This window comes from Lampetra fluviatilis, chromosome 3, assembly GCF_964198595.1.
Source record: "Lampetra fluviatilis chromosome 3, kcLamFluv1.1, whole genome shotgun sequence".
In the NCBI taxonomy this organism is placed as follows: Eukaryota; Metazoa; Chordata; class Hyperoartia; order Petromyzontiformes; family Petromyzontidae; genus Lampetra; species Lampetra fluviatilis.
In genome coordinates this window covers 13,678,966-13,696,570 of record NC_136277.1, presented here as the reverse complement: position 1 = coordinate 13,696,570, position 17,605 = coordinate 13,678,966, and the positions used below count along the sequence as shown (strand labels likewise).

Below are 17,605 nucleotides of genomic sequence, written 5' to 3'. Positions count from 1 at the left end.
TGTTTTATGCGAGGGCCGGGGGCTTATTGGTTTTCGGGGTCCCGCCATAAGGTTCATATATACCCGTGTTACGTATTGTGCATTTACCAGGACAGTGTTTGTGTTTATTTGAGAGGTTTGTTTTCATACTCTTTGGTTCTTTCGGTAAAGTCACGTAGGTATAAAATACATGAAATCACGACGTTTCGATTGCAACACAAGCAATCATCAGGTGGGAAAACCACAGCAAGAAATGTTTTGCTGTGAGCTGATGGACAAACCCTCTTGGCTGCATTTTGGGAATAAGCAGGCAACAGCTTTCATATTCTTTGGGTCTTTACCGAAATAACCAAAGAGTATGGATCCCTGCAGTCACGAAAACTTCAAATATAGATTTGTTTTCGTTTAGTAAAAGCATTAATCTAAATATACTTTCCTCTATAATATTCACAATGCGATAGGATGTTAATTTTCGGGATGTGACGAATATTGTGATAACAGTTGTCGCATTTTCATAATTGTATGATTTATTTTAATGTGCTGTACTTCCAGTATAAATAAATATTACTTAAAAGTGCCTGAGCTGCTGTTCTCTGAACATTCACTTTCCATAAATCCTTGCAACTTTACAACCTATAATGCTCACAACTAAATAACGAGGTAATATAATCACCATGGTGTGAATTACTCCGGATAACAATTGGCAAATCACTCATCTAAAGGGAACTATTTGTTCATAAATGATAACTTTGTGCAGTTGTTTAAAGCAAATATTTTTTGTCAGAAATAAATACTATATTAGAAAACTAAAAGGTTTCTTGGCTGGATTCCTAGCTGCCTGGCTGGATTTCCCGGCGCGTAAGATACGCAATCATATACCGGTGCCACAGTATACAGGATGAGAAAAAAGTTTTGCTCGCTGGCTGGCTGGAGGATGCACGGACAGTCACGTCCAAAAGGATGTGCGGTGTTGTTCGTATACTACATTACGCAAAACGTTTATCGGAGGACGTTATTTAGCAGAATCGCTAATACCGCGTCAGCCCGTTGACAGTAAATATTCCCTCGTGCTCAGAAAAAAATATTAACTATATTCGGAAAAAAAAAATATTTGTCTGGATTCCTAGCTGCCTGGCTGGATTTCCCGGCGCGTAAGATACGCAATCATATACCGGTGCCACAGTATACAGGATGAGAAAAACGTTTTGCTCGCTGGCTGTCTGGCTGGAGGATGCACGGACAGCCACGTCCAAAATGACGTGCGGTGTTGCTGGTATGCTGCACTTTAAAGGGGAAAAAAACCAGTTGCGACAATCACAATGCTCTTGTTACGTTACGCAAAACGATTATATGGGTGACGTTATGTTGCAGCATCGCTAATGTCTCGTCAGCACGTTGGCAGTGAACATCCCCTCGTGGTCAAATCCCCACGATCCCTAACCCCCCGCGGTATTTACCATCGATGTGGGTGGTGGTTGGTGGGGGGGTGTCTCTACACGGACTCACACCGTAGACGTGACAGCACGCACGGTCACAAACTCGCAATCTTTCGCATAACATTTAGTGCTCGAATTGTCTGCATTTGTATTGTTTCTTCTTTGTTGTCGTCGTTCACTAAGTCTCTTGCTGTAAACGCCCCCACCTCCTCCTCCCCCCCACCACGTGCGTCTTCAAGAGGTAGTCTCACCCACGCATCGATTTGTAACTTCTCTCTTCTCGGCATTCGAGAGCTTAACCACCCCCCCCCCAAAAAAAAACACAAACAACCACCCATGGAGCCTCCACCGAAGCGACCGAAGACCTACCACTCGAAATTCTTGCCCCAGTGGACAACTCAGTTCGACTGCATCGTCGCGTCGCGCATGGGCGAGCAATTCGCATTCTGCACCGTTTGTCGACGCGACATCAAAGTGGCGGCGTCCGGCGTCTACGACCTCACGGTTCACTTCAGGACGAAGCTGCACAGCGACAACGTCGGACGCGCCGAGAGGACGACGAGGAGGAGGAGGAGCGGCGACACGTGGAGGGGGTGCGGGGGGGGGTGAGGGGGGGGTTAATGTTTTAAGTTCCATTTGTTTGTGTAAAAAAAAAATCATACATTTCGTTTTTGCGTCTATAAATGCGGTGCTCGTTGAGTGTTGAGCCTCCGATTGGCTAGGTACGGTGCGAAAGAAGTTCAACATACATACGGGTAGGAGTCCTAACTGCGGTACTTATTGAGTGTTGAGCCTCCGATTGGCTAGGTACTGTGCGAAAGAAGTTCAACATACATGCGGGTAGGAGTCGTAAATTGCGGTGCTCAGTGAGTGTTGAGTCTCCGATTGGCTAGGTATGGTGCGAAAGAAGTTCAACAGACATGCGGGTAGGAGTCCTAACTGCGGTGCTCAGTGAGTGTTGCACCTCTGATTGGCTAAGTACGGTGCGAAAGAAGTTCGACACACGTATGGGTAGGAGTCGTAAATGCTGTGCTCGTTGAGTGTTGAGCCTCTGATTGGCTAAGTACGGTGCGAAAGAAGATCAACATAGGTACAAGTAGGAGTCCCACTGATGTGTGAACACTTTGGGGTTGACATGTATTCGGGACTATATGCTGTCACGTGCTATTAAGATATATTCTGTCCTTTTAAGGCTACAGTTGATGAATGTATTTCGCTTTTTGTTATCGGTCTTGTTTTTCGGTGCATATGTATGTTGAACTTCTTTCGCGCCGTACGTAGCCAAACCGTATTAATCGGAGGTGTGGGGGAAGGACAACAAACTCAACAAAAAACGCAGCTTTCAATAACTGAGTTTAAAAGTGCAGAGCTCCAGTAGCTTCCTAATATCGGAAGAGCGGTTCCAGATGGTCGCAGAAGCGCATCTGAAAGCGCCGCACAATGCAGTGACCATCTGTGTTTGATGGCCAGCCGAAAAAGAGAGATTCATACAAGAGTTGAGTGTGAGACAAAAAAAATGTCACTATTATTTTACACGGTTATAGCCCAGTCAGCTGTTCGCTCTTGTTCAGAGGCGACCTGGCTACACACGATAGCATACCTGTCAACCCCTTATCAGTGCCTACCTTCCATAATAGAGGTTTTTGGGTTAGATCGCGTAAATATATAAATGTGTCGTTAAAACCCGCCACCACCCGACACAGCCAACTAGTGAGGGTTGTCACGTAAATAGAACGTGGCCAATTCGTCACTAGTACAGCACACCGGTGTGTTAGAGAGCCAAGCCACAACATTTACAAACGGAGTACGACGCTTCGCCAGTAATTACAACTAGCTTCATCAGGCGACAGCCAGATTTGTGGAGAAATCTTCCTGATGACGACCGCTTGTGTTGCGATCGAAATGTCGTAGTTTTTGTGACTTTACCAAAAGACCCAAAGAACATATATTTAAAATGTCAGTCATGCCTCGTGAAGAAACATACAGGTTATCTGCACATCCCATCAGGATGACGGCTACAGTGGCCACCCCGGTGCTGGAGCCGAGTGGGGACTTCCCGGCATGGCTGGAGGCGCAAGGCATGAACGCGGAGGTGGCCCGGGCCATGGACTCGGAGCTGGGGATCCGAGACTACGGGGTCCTGCGCGCCTGCGTCGGGGACGGCCTCGTGCGGGCCGAGCTGCTGGCCACGGCGCGCGACCGCCTGCCCTTCGGCTTCTACGCCGTGCTGCGGCAGGTGGTGAAGGCCCTGCAGTGCGCCGAGCCCCACGACGCTGGGACGCCGTGCTGGGACGATACCGCTTCCTCCCCTGGCGACGTGATGCTGGGAGGCCTGGTGGATGTGCTGCTCGCGCTGTTCAGCGGCTTGAGCCGGGAGCTGCTCTTGTCCGTGCAGAGGTTGGATGACATGGACAATCGTAAATCTGTAGTAGCTTCTGCTTCATCGACAGATGCTGTCAATTCTGATGGCATGGAAATGGAAATGCATCCAAGTGAAGAAAATGGTAAAGCATAACTCTGTCAAATGTGTTTTACATACATTGAGGTTTATGCATATACAATTACAGGACCGTTTAACTCATGCAACTTTACATCTTTGGCTTGAAACCTCTTACCATGTTACAATTATTGTCCCCATGCTCCCAAGCGCTGGGCGATACACATTCTTCGTGGCAATCTTGATGCAGTGATGGATATTACACATTATAATGGCGTTAGCACCACTTTATATGACAGCCACAGTCATCAGCTTGGTGTTCTCAAATGAGTTTCACCAGCTGCTTGACCACATGATACACTACGTTTTAGTTCTGTCACAGGCCAGATTCAATGCAAGGACTGGATAATGCTTAAAGTTATAGCACACACGATCGACATATAAGGTTTTATTTCACTTGGTCTTCTGATTTATATAATTGTTGGTAATGCAGGTATTAAGGTAAAATGGTCATTCATTCATCCCAAATATAGTGAAAGAAAAATATTGAGGCAATGACTGCTCACAATGGTAATCTCGTGGTTTTATTTATTTGTCCAGTGAAAGCAAAATTCATGGAGAACCTCATTAAAAGCGAGCCCCCTGAAGGTAAAGTTGTTTCCTTAATTCATGAAGCTGTACGAACCATATTCCACATTTTCCCCATGAATTAAATTGCAAATGTATGCACACGCATCGGCTCTAAACGTTTTGTGTTCGGGTTTGTGTTTGGATGCTATTCAATCACATTTGTGTTTCCCAGATACCACCGCTGATGTTTCCAGTTACGTGCTGCCATCTGAAGAATTGGAACAAGGCTCAGTTGAACGCACTTCAAGTGAGCCTCTGTTATATTTTAATTCATGTGTTCGTGGAAAAAAAAATGCATTGTGAATTGGCGACTGGTGACTCAAGATTATAAATCTTCACGAAGAACCAATTGCACACCTACTGAGGTTCTCCCCATTTGCTATCATGTGATAAGGCATCGTGTGATAAGGCTTAGGTACCATTCAGATGTCTGGTACAATAGCAGGGGCGCAATTATGGGGTGCGTGGCATTCATTATGGGACACGTAGGGGCCCAGTCGGCCACAAGGGGGGCCCTGAATAAACGAATTAACAAGTAAAGAAAAATAATCGAAAAAATATTCAGAAAATTAACCATAAATGGCCAAAAACATTGTTGCGCGTCAAATACACCACGTAAAATATAGTATTGCTACTGGTGTTTGTTCCTGAACACCAGGCATTTTTGCTAACTGACATGCGCATGAAAGAAAGACGCGTGATTACTTAATTGTGAGTATTATGCCCTTACATCTCTTTATTAATACTGTCACTGTGAGTCTGTCTTTCTCTACACCCAATACATGGTGCAACTAAAATAAGATATAGTTGTAGCCTACATATTACTGTATACAGGTTAAAAACATCAATATGTATTTCACTAAAAGTGAGTTGGGAGAAAGTAGGGGGCTCACAGTTGTACCTTGCATGCGCCCGTTAAAATAGGCAGTTGTGCCCTTTGCACAGTAGCACAACCTTCACGTTCGTGAATGGGCCACCGAAGTAAACATCATACCTCTCAGATCTGTTAAAGTGACTGTGGTCAATATACTAATGACAAGTACTTTCACAAGACAGTTGAAGTCAGAGCTGGAAGTTAGTTAAATAAAGTTCAGAATCAAATGTAAAATTATGATTTTGTTGCGCAGTCATTAATGATCAGGCTGCCAAACAAATCACTGCACTTTAGAAGCCGGTGTAATACCAGGCAGTTGCCTGCATTCGAATCCAGGATCTCAGCGGTGCTAACTCATTGCACTGATATTTGAGTCAACCCACCACCTCTAAAAGACTTGTTCTGTTTTAAGAAATTAATTTTATAATGCTGATGATAATAAAATATACTGTTTTAAATATAAGACCTTCAGTTAAATATTACACTTCCAGTTATAGAGCCTTGAATAATATCAGTACACAATGCACATTATTTACGTATTGCAAAACAAACTTATATATAAAGTTTACTGGCAGTTCATAACACGTGATGATGAACTGCCTTGTTTTCTCTGAAGGTGATCATCTCTTGAACTTCCACCCACATCTCATCATCCAAAAAAAAAACCCTCTTCCTGATTCAGGGGAACACCTCGCATGTGCAGCTGACAGTGAACCACACTCTTTACTACGAGAGGGGTCGGATGGAACACAACAGGAACCATCAGCTGCCATCTCTATTATTAAGAGCACATTGCACAAACTGGACAACCAACACAGAAGGAGTGTATCAACAAACCAGAAGCAGCCGCCTCCTTTGAGTGAGATTGAGTCACGTGAGTTTGAACTTGATGAAGCTGATCGCGGAGGAAACGCTCAGGCGAAGAACCATGGAGCGAAGCCGCATTGGTGCGAGGTGTGCAAGAGTAGTTTTTCGTCACCTAGCGAACTGGAGGCCCACCTGTGCAGGCACACAGCCAAGAAGGTGCACCGTTGCCAGGTGTGCGGGCGCGTCTTCTTGCAGGCCACTGGTCTAAACATCCACCTGCGCACGCACTCGGGCAAGGCGCCGTACACCTGCGGCGTGTGTGGTGATGGTTTTTGGCAGTCCAGCGACCTGAAGATCCACTTGTGCAAACACACGGGTGAGAAGCCATACCAGTGCGAGGTGTGTGGGCGCGGCTTTCACCGGGCCTTTGAGCGGAAGGTCCACATGCGCACGCACACGGGCGAGAAGCCGTACGTCTGCCAGGTGTGCGGGCGTTGCTTTTTACGATCGGGTGAGCTGAAGGCGCACACACGCATTCATACCGGCGAGAAGCCGTACGTCTGAAAAGTGTGCGGGCGCGAATTTACGAGCTCACATGGCCTGAAGACGCACCTGCGGACGCACACGGGTGAGAAGGCGTACTCTTGCTCGGTGCGCTCGCAGTTGAAGAGTCAAGAGTGAGCAAAGCATGGCTTGGGCGAATCCCAAAAAGTTGACTGACACAGTGTCCCACTTACATGGATTACACTGGTCAACAAAAAAAACATTTTTTTCTGGCCTGGACTTTTGCAGCTGTTTTAGACTAATTTCAGGGTGCTGATTCCAAATCTGATCTCAGATCTGCTCTATCACATCATTTTTATGCTATCGGCATACCCCATTTTCATTGATTTTTAAATCCTTAATATTAAGTTCACTTGCTTGCTTGCGCGCTTACGACCGTGCAAATCTTTCGGTCGTTTTTTAACCCACTTCCCGTGATCCAATCGAGCTGACATTTTGCACACAGACTCGTTGTGCGTAACAATTTATTTTCGTGAAAACATTTTTCCAAAATTTTCCACTTTTTAGGAATTTTTTTTAAAAATACTTAATTTAAAATACCAATGTGATAAAAATTAAACTCTTACTCAAGAAAAACAAATGAATAATAAAATAAAACCGATGCCACGCATATAAAGGATTTATAGTGAAAAACTTAGTTTTTACGGGTTAATTTTTACCCGAAATTAACTCTGTCACTTATGATTGCAAGTTGTTGCGAGTCAGTGACTGCTTTAGTGTTAAAATATGGTGCTGTATTTTTAGGATAGTGTGTTTATAATTTCATTTTATGTAGATATCCACATTTATTTAATATTTTTCTTCTGCAGTTTTTATTGAAAATGCAATGTTTGATATCTCAAAAACCTGATATGATAGACAAAAAAATGATGCCAGATCAGCACCCCAAAATTACCTTAAAACCTTTGGAATACCTTATGCCAGAAAAAGTGTGTTGACCAGTGTTATTGAATGTCTCAAATGTTTACCCTGAAAATAATTAAAAAGCAATACAGACGTGGATAGCTTAACTACTAATTGCACATGAAACCAATACCGTGTTTTCAAAATTTAAAAAAGATGGATATTCCACATTTTTAGTTGGTGCTACTGGTTTGCAGTTTTTAAGAAAGCAGGAATCTAGGAAATGCATGTTGTGATATCCAAATGGTGAAACTAGGAATGAGACTTGAGTCTGACAGAAAAAGGCACAGATTTCTGGAGACATTTCTTTCAACAGAATCAATACAGCACGTGATCCCAAGCTGGTGCCATGTCAGTTGCACTTCAATGTAACCAAAGAATGAGCAGAACTAATTTTATGAAAAACGAAAATGCTTAACATATGCTCACTCGTATATGCGCCAGAGCCGAGGGCACTGTACATAGACAAACCGCGAGAGTGTACGATCTTGCGTACACATACCTGTTACATGTAACATGGGGGTTTAGTTTCTTGGGATTTATGGAAATAATTCTAGATTTGAAGTTTTCATGACTGCAAGGGTCCATACTCTATGTTTTTTTCGGTAAAGTCACGTAGGTAAAAAATAGAAAATAATTTCAATCACGACGTTTCGGAAGCAACACAAGCAACCGTCATCAGGTGTTGACTGCTCCAGCAAAATTACTGAGGCGTGTGTTTCTCGTAATAACTCTCTTCACACGCCTAAGTAATTTTTCTGGAGCAGTCAACACCTGATGACGGTTGCTTGTGTTGCTTCCGAAACGTCGTGATTTAATTTATTTTCTCTTTTTTTACCTACGTGACTTTTATGGAAATAGTTATTTTTTTTTATTATTGTTGGGTGATGAGAGTTAGTGATCATCCCGGCTCTTTAGCATCATAAATTTCGCGTACACATTGCGGATTTAGCTGGGATGCTCCATTCTAGTGGTTGTGTCCGTAAGTGCAACGGAGTATGCTGAGCAAGAAAGCAAAGTCGGTGTTACGGTACGGGCCTCGGTTATTCACATGAAAGGCTTCTGTTGGGAGCATGAATAAAATACTGCCACCGTTCATTACTTGCTCACAGAGTCCTCTTGACACGACACGGTGACGAGAAGGAGCAGAACACAACTTAGAGTTCATCTTCTTGGTTCTTTCGGTAAAGTCACGTAGAAGGGAATTCTCACGACGTTTCGGCCACAACACAAGCAGCCGTCCAGAGGACGACTGCTTGTGTTGTGGCTTTCTTTTGAGCCTCGTCTCAAACGGTGTTAGACCAGAGGACGCTAAAAGGCGTGTTTTTTTGCATTCTGTGGTTAATACAGACATGATTCCTTGTAAAAGGGTTAAGTTTGGTGTTTTAACATCTTAACACCTGTTTTGTTGGCAGAAGAAAGGGGAAAACCCTATTATCATTGTATAGTGTCATGTATATAAATGACGTCACGCGATTTTGGACGATTTTTGACCCCCCCCCTCGTCACACGGCGTCACAAAAAAATCAGACCCCCACCTTAAATATGACGTGTCAATGAGTGGCACGGAGCCTGCGCTTAAAAACGACTAAACGACAAAAATGAGGGGAGACAGAGAGAGAGACACATTTAATTAAATAACCTAGCAAAATTTCGAAATGTAATGCAATGCAACACAGAATTTATTTATTCCCCAACCACTTTGATTTTCTCAAATGACCGCGGTCCCTAACCTGTGCGATTCGCAGCCGAAGGAGACCGGCGAACTGCGACGGGTCGGGGTGGAGACGGCGGCTCTCAATGATTTTGGTTGTCTTATCGAAAGGTTTCCCTCCACTTATATATATATATTTTTTAATATATATACCGTGTCGTCCGCCGGGCCAAGCCAAGCCAGGTAGGGGCTGGGCTGTTTGAAGATTCAATTATTTTTTGTATTCCTGTAAAGTGCTGTTGTTGTTGTTAGAGGCTATACGGAAGAGATGCCCTTTTATTCGCGATTATGCCAGAGGATTATTTTTCCAGTCGAGGATCTTGACAAACGCCACGGCTCACTCTTTAGGAGCGACGAATAGACGTAGGAGGAGGAGGAGAAAACGACAAGTAGGGGTTTTTGTTGCGTCGCACTCCGAATCTCAAAAGTGTCTTCCTTCACAACAGGGTAAGCGTATTAAAAAAAAACGGTATTGTGGACATTGCTCGCGAAAGCCTACGTGTTAAACTGAGGGTAAGCGTACTGGCAAGAAAAGCTATCCCACAGATGCTCTGAAACGTGGCATTGTATTTGTGCTGTTTGCATTTTGGCGTTGTTCTCTGGATCTTCTAACACGTGGTGAGACCAGGCCATAAACAAGAACACTGTCTCTGGTGTAGACCAATCCGTTTCAAAGTCAATGCATACATTATTATTATGGGCCGTCCATAAATGACGTCACGCGATTTTGGACGATTTTTTACCCCCCCCCGCCTTCGTCACACGGCATCACAAAAAGTCAGACCCCCCCCTCCCAAATATGACGTCACAAGCTCTGCCACCCCCCCCCAAACCATATTTCCATTTTGAAAATAAAGCATGCTTTAAATCGCTTTAAACTATCGTCATTGTAGTGCGTATTTAATGTGGCGCTGCACTCTGAGGTTTAGTTGATAACATTAAAAAGTCTATTTAAGTAGAACGTGTTGTCTATATTTATTTAAGGTTGCGCATTTTGATGAGACGTCATTTCGCAACCCCCCCCCCCTCGTCATACATCGTCACAAATGTCTGACCCCCCCCCCCCCCCAGGTGCGTGACGTAATTTATGGATTGGCCCCTTACGTGACAACACTTACTAGTTGGCTGTGTCGGGTGGTGGCGGGTTTTAACGACCCATTTATATATTTACGCGATCTAACCCAAAAAAATCTCTATTATGGATGATATTGGTCGCGAAAGCTTACGTTTTAAAATGTTTATACTCTCCCGTTTTATATACGGTAAAGTGAAGCAGGTATGGTAAAGCTGGAATTTGAGAATACGTTGGAACACTGCACGCCAGAGGTCGCAAACGGGTTTTGATTTCTTACCCGTACCCGGCCGCACCAGGGTCGCAAACGGGTACCCGTACCCGGCCGGGTACGGGTAGCCGGGTATCGGGTAGGGTACGGGTATCGGGTACCCGGTTGCGACCTCTGCTGCACGCCAATGAGCCTCTACGCACAGCATTCCGCGCAGTCGCTGTGCATCATACACCCAAGCTGTTTTCATTCAACCTCCGGACTATATGGCAGGTGACTTCAGCCAAGCTCCAGCAAGACAAAAGTTTGCATTGTTATACCTGTCAACCCATACGGTGTACCCTGTATTCTTGTACAGGGAAATTGAGTTTTCAGGTCCATACGGCATACAGCCGTTTCAATACAGGTAAAAAAAAAGTATTGTGTTTCTCCCTTGTGATGGGACTTTGTAGGATGAACGTTGAGATTTATAAGGGCACGGGGTGACCAATAAGGTCTGAATTGGTCTGTAATAAGGTAGGCACTGATAAAGGGTTGACAGGTATGCGTTATGTTCACATATACAACAACATCAACGACGCCACCTATGACCTCGAAACACACGAGTGGACCAGTTGCTAAAGCGTGACCCAGAGCCTATCTTCCTCGGAGTGACGTTGGACAGGAGTCTTTGACATTCCATCGGCACCCCGAGAGATGATGTTCCAGCGACTTGCGTTCGCCGGAGCTGTCTGCCGTCTCGACCGGCTGTGGCTCAACGTGGGTCGTTGATGTCCGGACGTAGCAGCTACCAATAACAACCAGCCAAATTGTCCACAGCTACTTTCCCAATAGTCAACACAAAAAGATCGTCATAAACTTCGGCATCCAGGTCCTGTTTATTATCTCGAAACCCAAACACTGATGAAACTTCCAGAAAGCGGATTGGCACCATTTTTACGAAAAAGCATCAAGTTCATCAACCCTTTCCCAGAAAACGATGATATCTTTGTTTCCACATTAATTATGGCTACTGCAAAGAACATCTTGTGCGGCCATTTTCCTGGTTCAGGAACAAAGCACTTGTTGGCACCTGATGATGTAGCGCGCTCTTTACCACGAGAGCGGTGGGATGAAACATAGCACGTTTCCCTTATGGAATCAGCTACCACCTCTGTCACCAAGATCACCACTGATTAGCACGGTTGGCTACATACGGTGCGGAAGAAGTTCGACATACGTCACATCCCACCAAATCATTCATGTCATGCGAGAGCCTATGGTCATCTCCACCAGGAATATTGGTGTAATGATGACCTAGACAAAGCAGTGGCCCTTATGAAGTCACTGAACTCTCCCCACAGGCAGCAGTGGTGCGAGACAGTCCAGAATCTGGATTTCACACATTCAAGCACTGAAGCTTGGAACTTTCTCCATCGTCTTGGCATTGCAAAGCCGTAAAAGCACAGGCTGCGCAAAGCAATTTAACATGTGAAATTACCACCCAATGAAAACATTTGCACATTCTCCCAATCAGAATGGCGTGCGCGGTGGCCACTCCAATACTGGAGCCGAGCAGGGACTTTCCGGCATGGCTGGAGGAGCAGGGCGTGAACGCGGAGGTGGCCCGGGCCATGGACTCGGAGCTGGGCATCCGGGACTACGGGGTCCTGCGCGCCTGCGTCGGGGACGGCCTCGTGCGGGCCGAGCTGCTGTCCACGGCACGCGACCGTCTGCCCTTCGGCTTCTACGCCGTACTGCGGCAGGTGGTGAAGGCCCTGCAGGGTGCCGAGCCCCACGACGCTGGGACGCCACGCTGGGACGATGCTGCCGCCGCCTCCACTTCCTCTCCTGGCGACGTGACGCTGGGAGGCCTGATGGACGTGCTGCTCGCGCTGTTTAGCAGCTTGAGCCGGGAACTGCTGCTGTCCGTGCAGAGGATGCGTGACATGGACAATGATAAATATGTCATGGCTTCTGCTTTATCAACGGGTGCTGTCTATTCTGATGTCATGGAAGATGAAACACATCCAAGGGAAGAAAATGGTAATGCATAATTGCGTCAAATATATTTTTGACAGTTACGTTTTGCATAGAGAATTACAGGACAACGCTTTAGTTTCATTCACGTCACATCACTTTTATTTGCAACCAAACCGTTTTACAATAATTGTCCCCCATGCTCCCGAGCGCTGGGCAATGCACATTCCTTTTGGCGGTCTTGATGCAGTGGTGGAAATTACATGTTAGAATGGCTTCATCACCACTTTATATGCCAGACATTGTTGACTTAATTGCACTAAGTGGTAGGGATGTCACTCTTTCCGCAGTGCAAAAAATTGTTATGACTTGGATAGAATCCATCATGATTGCAGTGGATCCTTTATAAGTGGTGTAACCTCATCAGAAGGTCCTCATTTTCCCGACAAAATTTCACAGTAAATTTTTCTTAAGTGTTGACTAAGCAATAACGTTGGATATTAGATAGTTTTCCTGATTCCGTCTCTGACTCTGGTTGTACAGGTCTCAGTAAAAGGAATATCAGTGGGTACGAGGAGAAATCTACTTTTTAAATGTGTTACACCCGGCGACCTGCGTTTAATTCCCGGCCATAGATGGCGATGAGGCGTTGAGTTTAGCCTGGCTAGCATTTCACTTTTGTAGTCACGAGCTTGGTGTTCTTAAATCAGCCTCACAAGCTGCTTGACACTACACCGTGTCATGCAGCATCATTGAATGATGCTTAAAGTTATAGCAAATGTGATCGACAACCTCAGGTTTGATATCACTTGGCCTGCCGATTAATATTATTGTTTTGGTAACAGGCGTTAAGGTAAGAAGGTCAATCATTGCCATTGAATGTTCCCAAATATATAGTTGTGATTCCGTGTATATTTTTTTTGTTGTCCCGCGAAAGCAGAAAGCAACTGGACCACAGTACCAAATGACTCCAGATCAAACGTGACGGGGAACCTGATTAAAAGCGAGCCCCCTGAAGGTAAAGTTGTTTTTTCTTCATTCAACAAGCTGCACTCGCCATAGTCCGCACTTTCCATCAATTTACTTGGCTTAGTTGAGTTGCAAATGTATGCACATCCATTAGCTCAAACTTTCAGTGCTAGCACTTATAACAGGATGTCATTCAATCACATTTAGCGTGTTTTTGCATGCACCACTGCTATGATTACTAGATATCTGCTGCCACCTCGAGAATTGGAGCAAGGCTCAGTTAAATACACTTCCAAATATGGAGCACATACAATCGAACTAATTCTGAAACTACTGAGGTTTTCGGCTTGTGCTAGTACATGTTGTACGGCATGTACACTAAACATGGGGAATGGTTTTAAAAGTTGTATAATCTCCTGTAGATGTAGATGCCGCTCGTTCTTCATGTTCTGCAGAGGTAGATGCCAACACCTATTGCGCGGCGGTTGAGCTTATGACTCTCAGTCCGAACAGGCAACTGGACATACAGACAGGTTCTCTTTTAAGGGATTCATTTAATAATGCTGATGCTGCAATAACATAACACTGTTTTTAATACAAAATCTTCACTTAAAAAGTACAGTTTAACTGATATAGACTTGAATAACAGCAGCATACATTACACATTAACTATATATTTTAAAAACCAGTGGACATATATATGCAGTTTACTTGGTGTGCTTAACATGTGATAATTAACTGCTTGTTTTCGCTGAAGGTGATCATCTCTTGGACTTCCACCCAAATCTCATCATCCAAAATGTGACCTCACTTCTTGATTCAGGAGTAGATCTTGCTTGTGCAGCTGATGGTGAACCGCACACCTTAGTACGAGAGCGGTGGGAAGAAACACAGCAAGAAGAATCAACTGCCACCTCTATCACTAAGAACACATCGCAGCAACTAAAGAACCAAAACATAAGGAACATCATGATGAACCAGAAGCAGCCGCCCCTTGTGAATGAGATTGAGTCACACGAGTTTCAAATTGATGCAGCCGATCCTGTAGGAAACCCTCAGGCGGAAAGCTCTGGTGTAAAACCGCATCGGTGCGAGGTGTGCAAGAGTAGCCTTTCATCACCTGGCGAACTGGAGGCCCACCTATGCAGGCACACAGCCAAGCGGTTGCACCGTTGCGAGGTGTGCGGACGCGTCTTCTTGCAGGCCAATGGTCTCACAATCCACCTGCGCACGCACACGGGCAAGGGGCCATTCACCTGCGGGGTGTGTGGTGATGGTTTTCGGCAGTCCAGCGACTTGAAGATCCACTTGTGCAAACACACGGGCGAGAGGCCATACCAGTGCGAGGTGTGTGGGCGTGCCTTTTACCGGGCCTTTGAGCTGAAGGTCCACATGCGCACGCACACGGGCGAGAAGCCGTACGTCTGCCAGGTGTGCGGGCGTAGATTTTTACGATCCAACGAGCTGAAGGTGCACACACGCATTCATACCGGAGAGAAGCCGCATGTCTGCATAGTGTGCGGCCACAAATTCACGATCTCCAGTGACATGAAGAAGCACCTGCGGACACACACGGGTGATAAACCGTACCCTTGCTCAGTGTGTGGCCAGTGCTTTGTTCAGCGCTCACATGTAAAGAAGCATGAGCGAACAAAGCATGGCTTGGGGAAATCCTGAAAAGATGATCGAGAGATGTTTCGCATACGTGGAATAATGAATGTCTCAAACGTATATGATATTTCTCCACCCCCACCGCATTACCTTTGGCACTCTGGACTAATATGATGTTGATGCACTCAGAACTCTCCATTAGATACTGACTGCCAGAATGTATTGTGGTTAAGGAAGGAGAGATGAGCTCTGTGGGAGTAGAATGGGAACAACGGTGAGGCCACATAACCCTTTCCCGTTCCGAGATGACTGCAAGTGGCAGGGTGGGTCCCGTTCCCCGCTGAATCACGGAACACGCAAGCTTTCTAGCGTAAATTTTATGTAGAGGCATAGCTTTATCTACGTGACTTTACCGAAAGAACCAAAGAGTAATTCCTGCAGTCACGAAAGCTTCAAATCAAGTTTGAACCACCTCTACGGGGAGGATTTCCACATAACTCATACTTAACTTCAAATTTAGCAATCTTTGGAAGAACGTAATCAACCAGGTAAAGTGTGAACTGTTGTGTTAACCGCAGGCCTCCTAAAACTGTGCATATCTACAAACTATACAGACTAGCTTAGTTTGTAGACACCGCCAGGATTAGTTTGTAGAATAAATGTAGATCATCTATAGAGCCCCATTGTTTCATTGATTTACGCTCGCTAACGAAGCAACGCCACCAGGAGGCGACGCTGCTTTGTCTGGAAGATGCCCTCAAGGGACAGATGCATCATAGAACTGCGGAACTCGTCGAGTTCCCACTTGAGTATCGAGAAGTCCGACTCGACCGCCGTCGTGTTGGCGAGCACTGATGCCAACCCGCCGCTGAAAGCGCGGAGGTTGTCGAAACCACTCGGCAGCACATCCCACGCGTCGTTGAATGTCGTCGTGTTGGTGTGCTTGTTGATGGCGTCGTGAATGATCGTGTCCTCCTTGTAGAGCTTGACCAGTTGGCGATGCTCCTCCTCGACCATGTCGACCTTCACAGCTGACCAGAATTTCGTAACATGCACGCGACGCACTGCCAGCACGTCCTTCACGAACACACCAGGACGCATCTTCATGAGCTGAGCGGGTATCACGGGCGCCGCATCCTGGTCGAGAGCTCGATTGGCGTCGTTACGCTCTGCTTTGACGTCGTTGAGACCCGCGATCAGCGTCATCGCATATATCGAGATCTCCTTGACGATCCTTGTCTTGTCGACCTCATTGAGACCCTCGTAGCTCTCCTGCGCAAACGATCCCTGGTCCTCAATGTGGGCAATGATCGCGGCAGACGCGATGCGCATCGACTGATCATGATACGACACGTACGCCTCATCATGATTGTTGACGCCATCAACAATCTCAACACTGAACAAAACAGTGAGCGACCCGATAAGCGACTGAATATGCTCCTCCTGCTGCGCGATGAGCAGCGACTGGCTCTGGAGCTGGACGATAGTGACGTTGATGGTGTCGATGGCGGGCGCGAGCGCGTAGGTAAGAACCCACCAATCGGCGGTGGGCAGCTTCGCGGGGTTGTTCTCAGTAGTGTACTCGATCAATGCTCGGCGGTACTGCTTGTAGAACTTGAGCACGTTCCCGAGATTGGCCCATCGGTTAGCCTTCCTGGGGCACTTGACCTTCATCTTGATGATCAGGTTGTTTTGGGCACGTAGGTACACCGAAAAGTCGTACACGATCTTCACCCAGCTGCCATCGAAGACGCACTCGGCGGATTTCTTGACCACAATATCGATCTGATGAGGCGGACACCAGATTCGAATGACGTCGTTCTCGGCCTCCTTCACAATGAGCGTCACCAGCCCCCCATGACGCCCAGTCATCGTATTCTCGCCGTCCGATGAAAAGCCGATCAGCTTGGCGCGCCAGTTGGGGTACAGCGCGTCGAGGAACTTGACGAGCATGCGGAAGATGTTCTGAGCAGTGTGACGCTCGAACATAGGGATCGCGACCAGGTGCAGATTGACGAGGAAGCCGCGGTAACAAACGCGGGTGCGCAGGTCGAAGAACGACTGGCCGCGGTGAGTACTGCCGTCGCCAGCCAGAGAGAAGGCCCACACCGATGGATCGTCGATTATCCTGGCGATCATCTGCAGCCCGACGGCCACCAGAACACGGACTGACTGTGCGACGATGAGGTCGTTCATGCCCTGCAGCTTCGGCGTGTTGGTGCGGATCCTGGCATGATCGATGGCAGCAGCCGTTTGACGGAACGACATGCCGACACCGACGTGGTCCATGGCGAGCTCGAAGCGCATCTCGTTCTTGATTGTTGCCGTGTACGTATACGTCCCCATCTCGATGTTCACTTTCTTGACGAACAGCTTCATCGCGTTGACCTTCTCCTTGGCCTTCTTGGCGGCCTTCTTGGCGATGGCTGCGGCCGCGTC

At 46.3% G+C, this 17,605-nt stretch overlaps 2 protein-coding genes across 5 annotated transcripts; both read left to right on the top strand.

Annotated features, from left to right (window-relative positions):
* The first annotated feature begins 1,724 nt into the window (after positions 1–1,724).
* LOC144952624 (uncharacterized) lies at positions 1,725–7,298 on the top strand. Its single transcript, XM_078883110.1, has 5 exons — positions 1,725–2,008; positions 3,423–3,919; positions 4,453–4,500; positions 4,655–4,729; positions 5,973–7,298. The coding sequence occupies exons 1-5, from the start codon at positions 1,752–1,754 to the stop codon at positions 6,725–6,727; spliced, it is 1,632 nt and encodes a 543-aa protein (XP_078739236.1). The 5' UTR covers positions 1,725–1,751; the 3' UTR covers positions 6,728–7,298.
* LOC144952551 (uncharacterized) lies at positions 6,464–16,912 on the top strand. Of its 4 annotated transcripts, none has more exons than XM_078883033.1 (4): positions 6,464–6,539; positions 12,144–12,652; positions 13,524–13,604; positions 14,313–16,912. In XM_078883033.1, exons 2-4 carry the CDS (start codon positions 12,145–12,147, stop codon positions 15,230–15,232), a joined length of 1,509 nt encoding a protein of 502 aa, XP_078739159.1. In that variant the 5' UTR covers positions 6,464–6,539; position 12,144; the 3' UTR covers positions 15,233–16,912. The 4 variants fall into 4 exon arrangements, with proteins under 4 accessions (XP_078739159.1, XP_078739143.1, XP_078739133.1 ...); XM_078883017.1 differs by lacking the exon at positions 6,464–6,539 and adding an exon at positions 9,312–9,527 and having other exon boundaries at positions 13,527–13,604; XM_078883007.1 differs by lacking the exon at positions 6,464–6,539 and adding an exon at positions 9,312–9,527.
* The last annotated feature ends 693 nt before the right edge of the window (positions 16,913–17,605 follow it).